The sequence below is a fragment of the Camelus bactrianus genome, chromosome 9 (assembly GCF_048773025.1).
Source record: "Camelus bactrianus isolate YW-2024 breed Bactrian camel chromosome 9, ASM4877302v1, whole genome shotgun sequence".
NCBI classification, from domain to species: domain Eukaryota; kingdom Metazoa; phylum Chordata; class Mammalia; order Artiodactyla; family Camelidae; genus Camelus; species Camelus bactrianus.
This window is the reverse complement of record NC_133547.1, coordinates 66,527,743-66,546,035: the sequence shown is the minus strand read 5'-3', so window position 1 is coordinate 66,546,035 and position 18,293 is coordinate 66,527,743. Positions and strand designations below refer to the sequence as shown.

Genomic DNA, 18,293 nt, shown 5'->3' with positions numbered 1-18,293 from the left:
TCAAAGTCTGTTAAAAGGGTAGATCTCATGTAAAGTGCTCTTCTCACAATTAAAAACAACCAAAAAAGACTAAATCCTTCACAAAGATGGGAGTTATCGCAAGACGGAGGAGAGAGTCAATCGATACACAGCCTATTCTCAAATAATTGTCAGGTTCTCTGCGGCATGAAATATTTCCACTTTTAGCATCATTGGACATCAGGACAGGAAGCGTTTTCAGGAAAAGAGCTCATTAATAGCAAGCCTCGTAACTGAGGTGAATTATAAAAATGCCAGAATAACAAGCAGGAGGAAAAAAAAAAAAAGGAATGTCTTCTGTTGAGAGGGCACTTACATTCAAGAGAGGAACTAGGACAGCAGAGCGCTGTGGCCGCCACGGTCATATGTCAACCTGCTCTGCCTGCTGAATGGCCACTTTTCATTTAAGCAGCTCATACAGTCTTTTGAAAGAAATAGGAAGCAGCTATCAAAAAAAAAAAAAATAAGTCACATGCCATCTCAAAGCCACAGTGACATCAAATACACACTTGAAATTAATTTACTGAGAGGAATAAGTGAACCATAGAAGGTTTACATGGAAGCACTGCCTTATATTTAACACCTCTTCTGCACCAGGAAGTTTTGCCTTAAGTATACACAATGAGCTGTCTAGAATGCCATTTCTGAGAGTCTGTCACAAAGTGCTGGCTCAGTAAACATTAGCTGTCATCGTCCTACACCTCATGCAAAATGCCAGAAACTAGCAAAGCATGCACAGACATGGCGGGCAATTATAAGAAGAAATCTGGGTTTAAACCCTGGCCCGGCACCCCCTGCTGTATTAACATGCACAGGAAACTCATTCTTTCAGAGCCTCAGTTTCCTTCTCCACAAAACTGGAATCACACTGACTACTTGGTAGTATCTTTAGTGAGACTTAAGTGAAATAACACATACTAGAAACTTAGCACAATGTCTGATTCATCAAATAACAACACTGTTTCTCCATTTACCTCCCTAAACACAATTTGGTTCATAACCATACAAAGGAGCTAGACTGCTGAGCAGGGAACACTCCAGCCTGGAATTAACTCTGGTTAATTCCACAGACCTGGTATATTCTTCTTCTTTCTTGGTATGCATCTTAGATTGAATGAGACCATTTAGAGAATGAGCAGTTTATTATTTCAATTTAATTGGTCCTGCTAATTCAATGCACCATTGTTCACAACAGCCAAGATACGAAAACAACCAAAGTGTCCATCGATGGAGAATGGATAAAGAGGATGATACACACATACATACACACACACACACACACGCACCCATGCACACAGGAATACTACTCAGCCATAAAAAAGAATGAAATCCTGACATTTGTGAAAACATGAAAACATGGACAGACCTTGAAGGTATTATGCAATGTGAAATAGGTCATACAGAGAGAGACAGATACCATATGATTTTACATATATATATATATATATATCATCTAATGATATATCTATATCATCTAATACAAAACAAAATAAAACAAAACAAACACATAGATACAGAGAACAGATTAGTAGCTACCAGAGGGAAGAGGGCTGGGAGGTGGTGAAATGGGTGCAGGGGTCTGCTGCAGGTGACAGGTGGGAACTAGCCTTGCGGTGGTGATCCCTCTGTAGTGTATGCAGATGTTGAACTATAAAGCTGAAGCTTATATAATTAAAAGTAAACAAATAAATAAAATACAATTTGAAGGGAAAAAACCTGCTCCTGCTAAGCCTCCCAACATCTAGAGACACAGCTGGAGTCACGGAGATCACAGGAAAGAAGGGAGTGTGACCATGTGACACAGGGAGAGAAAAAAACTGGTGTGCACCACAGCTCCGTTCTTGACTATTTGCATGATCCTGGGCCAGTTAGCCTTTCTTTTTCTCTCTGGTTTGCTCATCTGTTAAATGGGGACAGCAAGTACACATAGTATCTCTTGGAGGGCTTAGGGAGTGGAAGTGAATGCACCGAGCACACCCCCACCCCATATTAAGCACTCACTAGTAACAATGTCCCCCACAGGGGTGGGGGTAGAGCAGACTGGTGAGGCTGATTAGACTGTTCAGCATGTAACCATTAAATAAAAAGCCCACAGTTTTGCACATGGTCAGCAACCTTTAGTAGAAGAATCTCTGCTAACATGAGTACGAGGCTTTCAGTGTGCACTAAGATAATGGAATTTGTGGAGGCTCTATTAGCCAATAATGCTAGTAGCTACCACTCACTTTAGTTGTCTGAATGGGAAGCAGCAGAGGCAGGATTTGAAATGTCGTATGTGTAGGTTCAGGATGTGGCATCTTTTAAATAATTTACACAGCTGTATTCTATACCCCTGAGCGGCATACGGTACTGAAGAAAGAAGCATATCCTTAATTAATGTTAAGGGAGATGATAAGATCGTGAATTCTGCCTCTGTGTCACTGTCTATTTGCCCCTGCATGGGATTATGTAAGACCCAGGTATAGATACAGCTAGGTTTGCAGACATAGATAGAGGTTTAGGTGTACGAATTTTTAAATACTTGATTATTTCCATCTTGACAATGTGCTCTCAAAGAAGTTGAGTCTTACGGGAAGTTGAGCAACCAGCTAATGACTGCATGTTTGAACATGGCAGATGCCATAATAAATGCCTATTTCTTGCTGGATGGCAAAGTAAACATTCTTCTAAAAGATAGATACATTCTTGCTCACATATAAAATAACAACAGTCCGCCAGAGAGGATACTGCTTTGCTATTTGTTACTCAGTATTTCCCTGAATATCTGTGTCCTCTAGTTCTGTTTAAAAAGGTTAAAAGGCTCTAAATCTGTCTGCTAGACTTAGAAGGAAACATGCACTGCTCTGGCTAGTCAGGAAATTTAATTTTCTACTCAAATTAACCAATTGCGTATAGAGAGAGGGAAGCTGCTCTCCATCACCCAAGTAGAGGTCGGGGGCGGGGCGGCAACTGGAAAAATGCAGAACAGAAGCTGAAAATGCAGTTGGTGATGCTTACATTCTTATCCCACGGAGCCAGTGCACCGTCAGTCAGCAGGGCTCACTTTCTCAATAACACATCAAACACTGTGGTAAATGCTTTGAAACAGTAATCACCCTTTTCTGGGTGGGACCATTCATGCCAAGGAACTAGCACTTGCCTGATACCTATCAGCAATGCAGACATGGCCCTGTCATCAGATGGTACTTTACCTGTCTATCTCTTCCCAGTAATACATCCCAACTCCCCTTCAGTTTGCCTGGAAACAAAATGCTTCCAAGCTGGGCAGTTGTTGCTAAGCACCCACAAACTTCGTCCACACCTGCCTTTTATATATATATGGCAATAATAATAACAACCAACTACAATGATCATCCTCACTTGATTCTGCGATCTGGAATGATTATCAGTAAATCTCCATCTTTACATGAGTAAATGGATAGATTATAAAATGTGCAAAACCATGTGTGTGGGGGGGGACGGGGGAGCTATGAATCTGGCTTTTTACCCAGTGCTGCTAATTGGAGGTTAGTGTCACTTTGGTACCAAAAGCTCCTCCTCAAACCTCATCTCCAGCTGATGAAGTACGCGTGTCAGCGGGAAGTCTGTCCCCACTGGTACCATGGACTCCACGTTTGGAGTGTGCACCGTATTGCCTGGTATCAGAACCCCGACTTCCCCCGAGGGTCCTTAGCTTGGCTGACTCCTGAGCCCCCTGTAGGTTCAAATCAGGTGCTAAACTGGCCCCACGATGGGTCTCTCGGTTGTACCATTCTTTATTACTCCCTTCACATTCTGTCTCCTGCGCCTGAAGATGTGAACAAAGTGGCGATTACCCTGTTCTGGGTTCTTTTGAAGAAACGAAGTAACAGGAAAACGGGGCAGGTCCATTCATTCAACAAGTGTCATTGCCTCTGTTTACAATAGAATTTCAGTATAAAGCCGTTTTGCAACTTCACTATTTACTCAGAAAATGGAAGCCCATGGAAACTGATTTTTCTGGATACTTCTTGCCCCTGCAGTCAATAGCTGGTCGCTTGAGAGATACAATTCTCTTAGCCAAATAGGGAATATTCTGTTTGTCTGTTGCCTGTTAAATTTCTTCAGAACAGAGAATGGACAACTGACCATTCCTCACATCCTCAGGTGGAGCTTTACCTTCTTAAAGGTTGCACTCTTTTGAGGAAAGTATTTTTTGTATCCTTAAGAGATACACTCTCTTATCCTGAATTTAGAAAGTGTGTGTTAAAAACATCTTTTCCAGATCTGAAAGGAATTCTTTTTTGCCCAAACTCAAATTCTTTGGGTCACTGACTGTTCCGCTGGGTTTCACCTCCAGCCTCATAGTTTCAGCACCCTTGTGAGAACTGGGAATTTAACACATAAAGAAGAAGTGAATAAAAAAAATTTTCAGAAAGCTCACTTGTCTAGCATTTCCCTGAATAAAGTAATTAGAAGATATATGCCCTCTGTCCCTGTGACTTGGAAATTGAGTGACTTGGGTATAAGCTGACACCAAACTCAGACCTTTCTTTAAAATGGTATTCTTTCGTCTAGTTTTCCCTCTTTCTCTCTCTCTCTCCCCTATCCCTCCTCTTTCCCTCCCTCTCTCTTCCTCTCTCTTCAACAAATGTTTCTAAGACAGTATTTGAAAGCCACACTCAAACACATCATTAACCGACATTTCACCCTTGGAGACCAGTGGACAAATGATAGATTTTCAGCATTCTTTCAGAAAAAAGCTATTTAGCTTGAACATCTGTACTGTCATTTGGGGGGGGGGGTGACAAAAGAGAAAAGATGTACATATTTTGACAGAAAAAAAAAACAGAACTAAGCTTCATTTCTAAAAAAAAAAAGGAAGAAAAACTTTAATAAAAGATTCTATTTCTCATCTAGGGAAAAATTTTTGAACACGGAAAGCTATAAACAAAAGGTATTTGGCAGAGAAAATTCTGTCTAAAAGGCACTGATCCAGAGATGCTGACCTATCAGAAATGCCCATAAAGTGATAAGAAGATAATTTTGAAGCCAAACACCAAACACAGAAATAAGGTAGAGGCCTCTTAATGCATTGAGATAGTGCTCTCATGCCTCTAAATTCTTACGCATAACCCACTGTAACTGTCAAAGGAGAAAGAAAAAACAGTAATACTTTCCTAATGCTAGGGAAAAAAACCCACAAATGCACAAAGAAGCAAAAACAATGTAATATAAAAGATCCACCCAAACGCACTGCAAGATATATGTGATCTTGCTTTTTCATTGAGCTCTCTGAAAGCCAAGAAGTTTCTTCATCTTGATATTCCTGGCTCTGAGCATTGTATGTACCTCTTCTTTGGCGTGTGGGCACCTGTGTGTGCAACACGCACACGCACACTCGCAGGACGTGTGGACCAATTCCCCGGTCACAGTCTCAGAGGCAGCCACACAGACTACACATAATCACGTTTCATTCTGTTTTGTCATTCACTGTGGCCAGTACTCCTTTGAAAAGACAAATACCTTATAGGACTGGAAGTGATGTCAGGGTCACGAGCGGTCACCTGCCCAATCACGGAGTTCAGAGCCGCATTTTCATGAACTTCCAGGAGGTAAGTTGGCGAAGAGAAGACGGGAGGCTCGTCGGCATCTTCGACGACAATTTTGACCGTCGCCGTATCTTTGAAGGGCCCCCTGCCGCTGAAACGCGGGTCAATGTGGACGTTGGCTGCTTCCACCTTCAGCGTATAGGATTTTTTGGTCTCAAAATCCAGAGGCTGTTAAGAAATGACAAAGATGAATGTTTCTCACTAATGACCACAGCAGCAAGAACAAATGAGTGTAATGCTGATGGATGATCGTTCTGTGCATTTAAGCCCATTCGTAAGCCTCACTCTCCATTCCCCCAGATTCAGCCTGTAAACTGTACAGGCATTTACTGATGTCCGCCTATTATTCAAGCTCAGTGACTCTAATCTCCCACTGTTTTGTTTTGTTTTGCTCATTTCACTTGGAATTCACAAAATATTCACAGTCATGAATTGTGCCATCAAAATTTCACTTCAGACTCATAATAAAATTTTACTAGTGATGGCATGACCCGCATACCAATCAGCCAGTTAATCGGGCCTCTGCTGGTCGGAGATAAGGCAGCCTCGAACACAATCCCTATCTGGGAAGAATATTTTATCATTTCTGCAACAGCGTGTGAAATGTAAAGAACTAGAAATAATCACTGTTTAGTCCGCAGAGACATTAAAAAGCATAATTTAGCACTAATCCCAATAAAAGAGCGTTTTCTTATTTCACTTCCAAGGCATCACTGCTTTACTGATCATGTGGCTAAAATGAGGTTTCTTATTTTTGAGGGCATTCTTAGGTCTCTGCCGTGAGTTCTGGGCTATGACACAGGTGAGCATATAAAGATATGTACACAGATGCATACCTACCCGTGTTTCTATTTAGGAGAATGGTATATAGCTACAGATAACTAGGTCTGGCTGTGTCTCTCACCATTTAAAAACAATGTGAAATTACCTCCCTGTACCATTGCTGAAAATATTTCTGACCTCCTAATACCTCCTTCCTTAAAAGCCTCAGAGACCTAACCCATCACCCAGGTAAACAGAGGTGGGCGAGAGAACACAGTCCCCCTTAAATGACCAGAAGCCCTTCTGCACCAGAACCCTTACAGTCCAATTCTCTCGGCAACGCACAATGCTTCAGATGTCAAGGATGTACTTCAGTCAAGGTTCAAAGAGACAATTTAGGTCTGCACTGCGATTTCTTGTAAGAAATAGAACTTTACATCTGCAATGCAAATTTTTAAAAAAGAAGCTGGGACACAAGCTGGCATAAGTGAACTCTTTCAGAACTCCTATACAAGCTTAAATCTGTGTTCTTATTGCAAAATGTTGTTGATTTTTATATTGGAATTTCATTCTAGTGGGAATGGACTTATTTATTTTGAAATACACTCTGGTAAACAAGGCAGGCACTCAATTCCCTGTCTATTCTGAGCTTCCTGGACACACGTGCCCGTGAATAGGTGATTGAACATCAGAATTTTGCCAAATGGCCAATCATCCCGACTGTAAAAATTCTGTAATTTCAAATACTTCACAAACACTGTTAAGTATAACAGATTACGTTCTGCTTAACTCTTAGCTCAACTTAATGACAGTGCACCCGAACCCATCCTGGTGTCCTTGGGGTTTTATCAGACAAAAAAGGGGACCTGTGAATTGTGGGGAAATGGCTCCATTCGCACTGTTCTCCATGTGTCTCCTGGTGTCAGGATGTGTGGTATATGCTTCCACGTTTATGAATAACGGTGAATAAAAATACAGCAAACGGCTAATGGCTTCAGTTTATAAAAGCACCTTATGGTAACACAGAATAGCAGTTAATAATACCAATAAAAATGACATTAGGAATCGTTAACCAGGGGAAAAATGTGGCTCTGGGCTATTCAATAATTGACTCAAGTACAATTACACTGTGGTCTATTTCAAACACGAGTTTTTACATACTTTGCAACTCTCAGTACTAAGCTCCGTCCAGGTGTAAAGGTAGTGTCACCCAGCAGAGGTAAAACAGATGCAGCTATTTTTTTTTCCCCAAAATTGATTTTTCAAATTGATTTTGTATATAAAAGTATATCCAGAAAGTTCCAGGTCCTCACTGTCAATACCTCCCCAGGGGGGGATTTTAAGAGCATGACCGTTGGAAGCAGGTCCCTGCGTGACACGGCAGAGTCAGAGAGTGAGCTCGGAGTCATGTCAGTGTAGCGCTGATCAAGACAGACGGCAAACTCACTGGCTCCAAACAGTGTGATCTTCCTGCTCATGAGTCAGCAAATCCACTTCAAAATGAATTTGTGCTACACTTCATGACCAACATGAAGAACGATGCTGAACAAAACACTCATGATGAGGACAAAAGGGTGTTTTTCTTTGCAAACGCCCGTGTCCATAAAATACTGACCTGTGCTCTACACATTTTTTCCATGAGTGTCACTGTCATGATGAGAAATATGGAGAATGTACAGAATTTCTCATATTCACCACACACGCACGTGCACACACAAATGGTTGCTCACAAAAGCAGTCACGGATTGCCATATATTATTTGTACTATTTATGGAGACGTTGCTTTCTCCAGTGGAAGCCCCCCCCACGCAGGGACAAAGCCGAGATGAACTTCATTTACCACAATGCTCGGACATCTGAGTACGGTTTGGAGTAGTTAGATAATGGTAGCAGAGTGAGCCCTGTCCTGCCGGTGCCAGAGCTCGCCAGAATAACTGAAGCTGAGTACTTTGTCTGTCTCTGAGTTTCCCTAAAACCAGAGCCTGCAATGAGGACTTAGGCACCTTGAATGCATTCTGCAGAGATATTTCAGAAAGCAAGACTGCAGAAATGGGGAGAGTTCTATAGAAAAAGGATTCAAAGCCACCGAACTTGCCACCTCTGTGGGTTAATGAGGATTCTTTCCACTGAGAATCCTCTGAGGAACCAAGGATAATATGCCTCAGAATAATTTCTTCAAAGAACAGAGACTGTCCACCAATCTTTGCCCCTCATTGCTCGAAGGCTGCCTTCGGAGTGTTGACTCTCCTGCAAAGCTGGATGCTCTGTACAAGAGCGGAGCAAGTTCCCGCAGCTCATGGAAAAACCCAGAGGCGTAGACAGGAGAGGAGTAATGGGTGAGACGGGAGGCTGGCACCACAGTGGTCACCGTTCACCAGGGCTTTAGCTGGAGTATGAAGTGGCATCGAGAGACAGGATGTGCAAAAAGGACTCTGCTTTTTCACAGCTAAGACGGCAAACCATTAACTCTAAGATTACGCCAGAAGTCCACCCAACCCCCACAAACTTCAAAATCAAGTTTTAAAGAGGTATTCTGGAAACGAACAAAACCTTTTTGCACTTACCTTTCTTAGTCTTATAATGCCGTCCTGAGCCTGAGCATCAGAAGTGATTTCAAAGAGCGCCGTTCCGTCTCCGTCGATGATGTCATAGGACGACTGTGCATTTTCACCAACGTCCTGGTCATTGGCCTTCACCCTCCCTATCGCAGTGCCAAGGACCACATCTTCCGGGACTGAGAAGTGGTACAGACCTTAGAAAAGAGGAGAAACACTGAGCACTGCACAGAACCATTCATTCATTCATTCACTTAGCAAATATGTATCGGGCACGCCCTTTGAGCTGGGTACTCCTGTATAGACGCTACCAGGACGGTGATGGGAACAACGAAAGCATCCCTTTTTCTGTAGGATGTATAACCTTTTAAATGAGTGCGAGACAAATGGTTCCCAGAAATACTGCTCTTTCTTTGAAATTCTTCTGAGTTATGGGCCTTATTCAACCATATGTTTACCAAGTTTATATTTGGAGCAGAGCTATATCAGGGTATTAGTGAGTCTATGTGAATGTTCTTTCCAATTTGCTGTATAATCACACTGGCTGCCCTTGGGGATATTCATTGTTGCCCAACATAAAATATTAAGCTAATTTCAGCACAGATAGATGCAATGTGTAACACCATTGAAAGTCACTTTTGAAGTTACCTTTATATTTACAGACTTGTAGACCATTTTTGATAAAATCCAATTACCAAGCTTCTGCTGTGCCCTGCAGCAAGCTGTTCAGACACATGAAACACTCCTCTTGTTACTAAAGCCCTCCTTGCTCTGAAGACCAAAAGTCCTACCTTCAAAACTCTCTGGGCAAAATACAATTACGGTGTATGTTCCTTCTCCTCTGGGTGCAGTAAAACGTGGCTAATTAGTGACATGAGCGACAGTGGTATTTTTATTCAAATCACTATTGCTGTTGTACTGGTGTCACTCACTCGCACTGGGGTAGGGGAAGTTGCTGGTACCCCATTCCCATAACCTCTGGCCATCACCACTTCAGTCACACCTGCCCTACAGCGAACTGCCAACTCTTCCATTTCTTTGCCTGAGGGTTTCCTCTGGCCTTCGGAACCCATTTTCCCCACTGCCCGGCAGACCAGAACTGCCACAAAACTAATACTCTCAGAGAAGCAACTATCGAAGATTCACACAACTTAGTATATAAAACCTCAGGTCCCTCCCTCTCCGCCTCCAGTAGGGTAACACGGAGCTAGTTCTTTCCTTTTGTTTATTCACAGTGTTCCAGCATTTCCCCAGTGGGAGGGAGCTCCGGTCGCCCGCAGTGGTAGCTGGTTTGATTAACGCACATTATTGGCTTTCTATCCTTCTCTCTCCTACATTCTCACTTCCCCACTGGCATTTCTTGGGATCATCTCCAAGATAAACTATCTATAATCAAATTCTTGTCTCAGTGTCTATTTCTGGGGAACCTAAACTCAGACAACCAGGAAGATTTAGTCCCACCGCAACAAGAACAAGGGAAAAATAAACATTCAATGAACCATAAACCCAAAAGGACAAATTAAATCTGGAGAACATTGCCTAATTCTAGTTTGAACTCAATCACTGAGTTCCTTTGAATTCACTGCGGCTCATTTTACCCCATATAACAAGATTACTTCAGACGATGGGGAAGGTTCTCTTCTAGCACTAACACAATTTTATTTAATGATGAAATAAAAAAACGCCTCTAAAAATCATCATATTTTGAGGTTGGGAACAAAAATATTTTCCAAATAGCTTTGCCATAAGCTAGGCACCAGCAATCGCCATGTGGAGCGAAGGTCTCCCAATCCTCTCACAATTGGCGTAATGATTCCATTTCCTTCAAGCTTGATATTTCAGGTAAGGTTTTGAGATGATTCCTTTTGGTGTGCTAATTAAGTAAATAAGACAGTAAGGGGCTTCACCTCGCTGCCAGTGCTGCCTCAGGGAGCCCTGGGAAACCAAGCAAACGGCGTATTTCTTTATCCTGTCCTATCCTTCATCTCCAGCAGCGCGATCACAGTGAACAGCTACTACCGCTAAGAAAAGCAACGTTTTTGAAACTCATCTGCCACTGCTGAACTGAAACAATGACTTTTCTGAGAAAGAACAGTTGCATATTAGAGCATTAACTAAATGGCAACTGAAAAGGAAATAAGAGTCAGAGGAAGGGTACAAGAAGTGTTCTTTATTTCAATAATTGGGCTTAAAAGGGTTGCATTGTTGTCTGATTCATGAACGGCCAGATATGAACATTCTAAAACTCTTAATGCAATGTGTCTTTTCTGTTCTTTCTACTTTGGGATTTTTGCAGATAAATTCTCCAAGGTACCTCAAGTGTGTTATTTTCAAACCCCACCTCGATCTCTCTCCCTCCCCTCTCTTCCCTCTCTATTCCAAAACTGGTTCTCCTAAGGTATTTCCTATCCCAGAAACAGCACCAGCCTGCATCTAATCTCTCGTGTCAGAGATAGGATAACTCACCTCCTCAACTGAAAATGCAGTCTATCCTTAGATTTGTTGTTACCGTTAACTCTTAAATGTCTATCACATCTATACACTTTTCTCTGCTCCCCCTGCGACCGCCCTTGCTGGCTGGGGCTACTATCACCTTTTACACGAATGATTACAAACACCATTTATCTGGCTGCAATGTGGAAAAGACACTGGAAGGAGGCCAGATTTCATTTTCTCTCATTTTCCTAGAATTGATCCTATTAACCTACAACTTAAAATATTTCAGTGGCTTCCCAGTGATCTTAGGATAAAGATCATGGTACTTTAAATGGCCTGCAAATCCAAGGATGGCTAGCTCCCGTCTAACCTAGCTCTCCAGCCCCTGTGCTCCAGCTGTGCTGTGTTTTTTTTTCAGTTCTCATCCCAGGCCACACGCCCTCCCTCCACAGGGCTTTTGGACATCCTCTTCTTCCAGCTGCTATGCCCATCTTCCCTCCCCTGGTTTCATCTTGTTCCAGCTCATCCCTATTCCTCATTCATTTCTCTCAATTCAAGACTCTCCATGTCAGAAAGGCCTTCCCAAGTCATCTCTCTCATGTCAGATGATGTGGATAAGTGCACAGAAGGAGAGGGCTCTATAAGGGTACAAGTATGTGGGCAAATAATGATTGTCCCCCTGATTCATCGATGGTGGCTGCAGGGACTGTTGCCGGGAGGTTTCAGAGGCAGAGCACAGCTTTAGCAGGCACGAGCCGAGTCAGTGATCACCGATGGCCCGCCAGCCACTGGAAGGAGGAGTGTATATTTTGCAGCAAGTGTACCATATATCTGCCTTCCCCACCTCAGGCTCATGAGATTTAGTTTATTTTATACAACAAGTGGGACTATTGATAGAGCAGTATCTGAGGTGCGTTTCAATCATTCTCTCAAGTTTTGTTAATGGGAAGTACCATGGAATAGAGAAATATGCACAAATCTTGCAGCCAGACCTACTGGTTCTAATTCTCAGCTCCACTACTTACTTTATGCTTGATATTTAGAAATTTTCTCAAATTCTTTGAAATCTGTACAGTGGGGATCATTTAGTACCAAGATGATAGGAGAGTTGGTGGTTTCATATATATGAATTACCATACCTTGCACATAATAAGCACTCAATGATTGCTGTCGGTTTTATAAATGTCACTGAAAATTAGAATATAAATTCAAATGGAAACATCATACTTAGATGCTCACCCAGGGCAGGGAATTCACTTACTTTGGGCAAATTTTGGAGGATTGTCATTAACATCAGTAAGTGTCACTGTAAGTGTTGTGGTCCCAGACAGGCCACCGGAATGTCCACCCATATCTTTGGCTTGGATAACGACCAGGTACTCTTCCTTGGCTTCTCTGTCCATGTTGGGAAGGGCAGTTTTTATAATTGCTGAGGATGAAAAAAATGGGAGAATGACTTTCAGGAGGACAGCTCATTCAGAAATGAATGTGTGAATCACACACACACACACAAACACACACACATAGAGAAAGACATGTGCATATATCAGGTCCCCACTCGAATAATTTTAACATTTACCTGTGTGCATCTCTGATGCCAGCAATGAGAAAGACTCCAGTCATAGGCATTAGCAGATAACTTGCAAAAATACATTTTATAATGTATAAAAAAAGAACTTGCAAAAAATATACTCGAGAAAGTAAGCTGAATGGCATATCCTTGCCTACCGAATTAAAGTATAAATCATAACATAGCTTCTTCTACCCAGGAAACCCCTGGAAGTGAAAGAATCCTACAATTTATCACAGACTCCAATTCCCCTGCAAGAGAAGTAAATACACAAATAGCTTGAAGGCTCTGAGGTCAGAGATAAATTATTCTGAAGCTCACAAATGCATCAGAGAGATGAAAGAAATAAATGCATTATTAGAATCAACTCAGATGAATAAAACGCCAATCAGAATGACCGCAGGCAAGTGTCTAAACCTTAAGGTGTTGTTCAACTACGTTTATATTTTAATTGTTTAGTTATATTGTCTCTCTTGTGAAAGTAATAAATATTTTAGAGAAATTAGAAGATATGTAAAAGAGAAAAGAGGGTAGACATAGAATCATATAAAATAACACAGTATCAGTGCTAAAATGTTAGTTTTTTTCCTGACCCATTTTCAGGGTTTTATCTTTCTTCCTCTTTGTGTGTTTCACCAGTAGTTTAATATTCTTGTTAAAGACTCAAAATATGTGTGGATATTTCTGAAGTTATTCTGAAAAATCTTAGATCATTAACCCTTTCCCTACTTTCATACCTCTTTTCATACATAGACATGGCTAACATTTTGATTTGTATATGGATACAAATGTGATCATGGCATAGTCATTGTTCTGGATTTTCTTTTTTCACACAGTAGATATCTTTGAGACCATGTCAAGACACAGACACCCAACTCATCACTTCCTGTAGCTGTGTAATTGCTCAGTGAATGGACATACAGGGTTTTATCACACAGGTAACTCCAGCACCCCCGTATTTTCCCACTTCAAACAACTATCCAGTATCTTATGATGATACTGTATTTTTCTGAGTCCTGCATTTTTACTTAACTCCATGTCATGAGATTCTTCCCCCAACTCATATTGCTAGAAGCTCACAAAAGTGTTCATGACTAGCCCAGAATATTCCTATTGAATGGATGTGTGTTACCTCTCTGGCCCAAGTGAAGGAAAATTCTCTGGATTAAAGACAATTTGCCCCTCACTTTCCAACCCCAGGGACATCGTAAGTGTTCCATTCAAGCTGAGGATGAGCCAATCTCTTGGCCATGTCTGAAGTTATCATCCTGTTTTTTCTGGACTCGTATGCTCTAATTAAATCATTTGTCTGTAAGAGGTTTGCAAGGAGTTCAAGTCCTTGAATCAGTCAAGTAGCAGAGCAGGCACAGGAGTGCCCCGGGGAATCCGATCCACCCAGGCAGTGAGCAGGCTCTGGGAAAAGCCGTGAGCTCTTATGTACTCAGTTCGACCTTGAAACCACCTTTATATCAGAGCTCTCCATTCAGGGAGCACTCAATTGGATAACCCTGCCCGTTTGAAAATATAGATAGTAACGTAATAGCATTTTCCAATACAACGATTTGATTTAGGATTTGATTGTACATAATTCAATGGGTCATACTTATATGGTTATAAACAAAAACAGAAAGAAGAGAACAGTAGAAATAGAGCAGTCCTTCCAATTTGGATCACTGTGAGGCATCGTTGAGGGCAAAATAAACATATGGGCAAAACCCAGCAAGAACGACCATAAGGAGGCCTCATCCTTGGCCTGATGAGATGCCAGCGTGGCTGCCCTGCTGCGGTTGTGTGTTTCCACGACTCAGAATATATTCAGCACTGGCCCAATTCCAGTAGGAAGGGTTAGAGAATGGCTTTCCCCCTCAAGGAAGGCAGCAGCTTTTTTCAAAGAAGTTGATGTGTTGAGGGCTGCATATTAATCCTCTCAGGTTATGTCAGTGGAAGAACTTTTACAGCTTCCTCTGAGTCAGAGAAGATTGCTGTGTATTATTCTCATCATTTTTAAAAAATTATCATGAGAGTATAAATTAAAAAAAAAAAAACTGTGATGTGTCTCAGACACCTGGAATTAAAGTAGTTTTGAGGCTCGGCTGAAAATCGCGTACCTGGGTCAGTGTCTGTGAGTTGTGTGAATATGAGAAGCCTGATGGGGGCCTTGCTTTAATGGGAAAAGAGCTCCCCGGGTCCCCATCTATTACATCTGCTGGTTGCTCACATTATCCTCATACTACGGCTTTGTGACCATGAGCAAATGATTAAGCCCACCAGGACCACCTGTCCTGTTAAATGGAAATACTCATCAGCCTCTCATTAAGGATGTTCTAAGACTCTATGCGATAATTCTTGCCAACTTCCTGTCACATAATAGTCACCCCAGCCACACTGTTCACCTTCCCCTTTTGGCTTCCCAGCCAGAACTTAAAGCTTATCTGGACAGTACTTTCCAGCATTCTCCACCTACTTCTGGCATGGGAGCGTGACCTCTACGGCTGGCCTTCCTTTCTGGCTTTGTGTTAGACTCAACCAACATACATCACCCAGGAGACAGCGAGCCTGGAGCAGAGAGGTTCCTGAGCTCCCAGTACCTCAACCACGTGTTTGGCCACTCGATGGCTGTTACCTCAGGACGCTTTTGGAGAACAAAACTCCAGTGTCCACTAGCAGCTTCCTTCTTCTGCTCCCTCAGGTCTACAAATGATACGGGCACTTCTGCTCCGTTCCCTTAACCTGGCCATGCTTTTCTCAGTATTTCCATCACTAAACTCTCCTCAGTCACCCCACTCCTGCCAGGACCCTAAAAGATACGGTTAGGATACTGGTTCTTTACCCAAGTGTCATTCTTACAGACATCTACAGTTCAACAGTGTTTCAGTGTCACCCTGTGTTGCTGTCCAAAGGCCCGCCCCTCGAGATGGCAGGACAGGTATCTGCTTCCTTATCTGTAAACTGAGAATCTTACCTATTCAGTTAAGTGTGTCACTCACAGGGACCCAGCTGGGAAGCTGTGCACCTGGGAGTTCTCACGCCTTCCTTTCCTATCCAACACTGCGAGCAGGGCTCCTGGTTTTTAAGGTAAGCAGGCAGTCTCCCTCAGTGACTTCAGGGCACACGCACGCTGAACTGGCCTCGGGACAGACTGCACAGCGCGCAGCTCCTGCTTTGTCCGAGACCACTGCAACTCATTAGAAAATTCAAGACAGAACTTCTGGAACATTTTCCCTGCTACCTCGTGGCTATAAAGGCAGGATAAAAAAAAACCACAAGTGCCCGTGGTCCTCTTCTTGTTCTCCTTGCGTTGGGGGCATATCTACACATGTTATTTAACGTTTTTTACTCCTATTCAAAAGGCAGATCATTTCACTTGTGCGGATGTGGCAAGATGTTAATCAACTCCTAAAATAGAAGCTTAAAAACTGCCGCAAAGGTTCCTACTTCTTCTCCCCTGAATTATCTGTTTGGCACATATATTCTCCCAAGTGTTAGTAGCTTTAGGCTGTTTCTTTTGTGGACAAGAGAGAGGACTTCTAAATTTTAAAACCTGTTTGGTATTAAATATCACCTAACACAGAACAGAAAATATCGTAAAAAATGATTTTTCCCTCTCCGATCTGAGAAGTCAAAAATTTCAACCTATGAAGAATTTTTAGTGACTATAAACCTCAATTAAATGGCATTTTTATCCAGTGTCAGCAGTGATTTTTAAGAAGGCAAAGGAGAGATTCCTACAGTATCTTTTGCCAAAACAAACTAATTAAAAATACTTTTTGATAGTGCTCATTTTAAACAGCTCCCCAAGAGATGAATTGTGTTCCTCTTTTCCAAAGTAGTGGTCCAGCAAAAGCAGTGCCCACGGCTTCCCACGTGCTTACAGTCACATCCTCAACGCCCAGCAATGTGTTCACAAGCTTAAATAGTATGTCTCAACCTCCATCACACCAAATTGGCAACAAATCAGAGTTTTCAACTTTTTGGCAAGCAGTATGACATAATACTTTCTTCAGGGGCAGCTAGAAAACTCCTTAATGTAGATATTCGATAAGTAATGTCACAAAGTAAGAAAATTAATTTAGTTACTTTTTATTAAGCATGGAAATTTCCCCAAATGACGTGGGGTTGATATGATGAAAGCTGCCATACTTTTTTCTGTAAATTTTGTAAATATCCAACCCAGGAATGATTCCAGGGTTTAGACTTAAGACACCTTAACGAATTACCCCTGGAAAATCACAGACCTTAACACACAACTGGTGTCCCAAAGAATGAGCTTGTCCTGCTGGATTCCCAACCACATTCACTGCAAAGCAGACTCGGAAATCGGAATGTGAACTATTACATTCCAGAAGTGCTTCCTAGAACTCCACTTTGAAAACCTAATCTAATCAGAAAATTCAATTAATGAAAAGAGTCCATCCTCTGTGAACTGAATTCAGTGGAGGTTTGCGCCTGGCACTGGCAGTGGGGTTGAGAAGCTTTGAGGCGAGCGGTGAGCCCTGGAAGGAGGGCTGACAAGGGAAAGAGGGACCGTCCCTGCTCTGACACTGGCATCCACGCCCCCACTGTGAACAGACAGACATGCTTGGCTCTCCTGTATTTAAACGACGTGGTTTCACCTTAACTGTATGCAATCAAATGGAGATTTTTCTAGTGCAGAAGTTCAGGAATTTAAATCCTAGCCTGGCCTAAGTTCTTCCTGAGTACTAAACAGCTGTTCCTTATGCCTCATCATTCAGGGAGTACTTCTGATTAGAATTCAGTCATCTCAAAAATCTAAAACTTGGGTCTTTTTTTTTTGTTGTTTTCCCATTGTCTTTGGTGTTATCATTTGAGAAGCATTTTGTGCCCGTCACGAAGACTTCCTTTTATAATTTCTGTGATATCACCAGATTGAGAGGCTTCACGAGAAAGGCAAGGAGATGCTGATTAACTCCTTTGTCATTTTGAAGGCTGATTACTGTAATTCACTCTTTGTGGGTCTCCCAGATTGTGCTGTTCAAAGATTGCAGTTGATATAAAATGCTGTGCTAAACTCCTATTTGAATAAGACTTGTTGAACACATTATCCTAGTTATGAACCCACTAGCTCTGTTATTCCCCCAAACTCTTACCAACAGAACATGCAATTATCACCTTACTATCTGTGAAAAAAGGGTCTTTCAATTATGAGGTTAAGTGGTACAAATTCACCAGGGATACATTCTTTTGGGGGGTCATCTACCGCACCCCACATGTCCTGCCACCTATGGAATTTGTACTGCATGCTGTGAGTTATGGGGGGTGAAGGGTATACGACCAGAGATGCTTCAATACATGCCCACCTTAGCACTGAATAATAGCTTCAATATAATAACTTCAATGATGCCAAACTTGCACAAATATATC

At 42.0% G+C, this 18,293-nt stretch overlaps 1 protein-coding gene across 1 annotated transcript in view; it reads right to left on the bottom strand.

The window, feature by feature from the left end:
• The window catches only part of CDH8 (cadherin 8), a 314,446-nt gene that overhangs the window by 126,691 nt on the left and 169,462 nt on the right, over nucleotides 1-18,293 (bottom strand). Inside the window, exons 5-7 of the mRNA XM_010967244.3 lie at nucleotides 12,603-12,770; nucleotides 8,915-9,102; nucleotides 5,503-5,756 (exon numbers count right to left, since the gene is read on the bottom strand). Coding sequence (XP_010965546.2) covers nucleotides 5,503-5,756; nucleotides 8,915-9,102; nucleotides 12,603-12,770 — 610 coding nt within the window. The remainder of the gene's footprint in view (nucleotides 1-5,502; nucleotides 5,757-8,914; nucleotides 9,103-12,602; nucleotides 12,771-18,293) is intronic.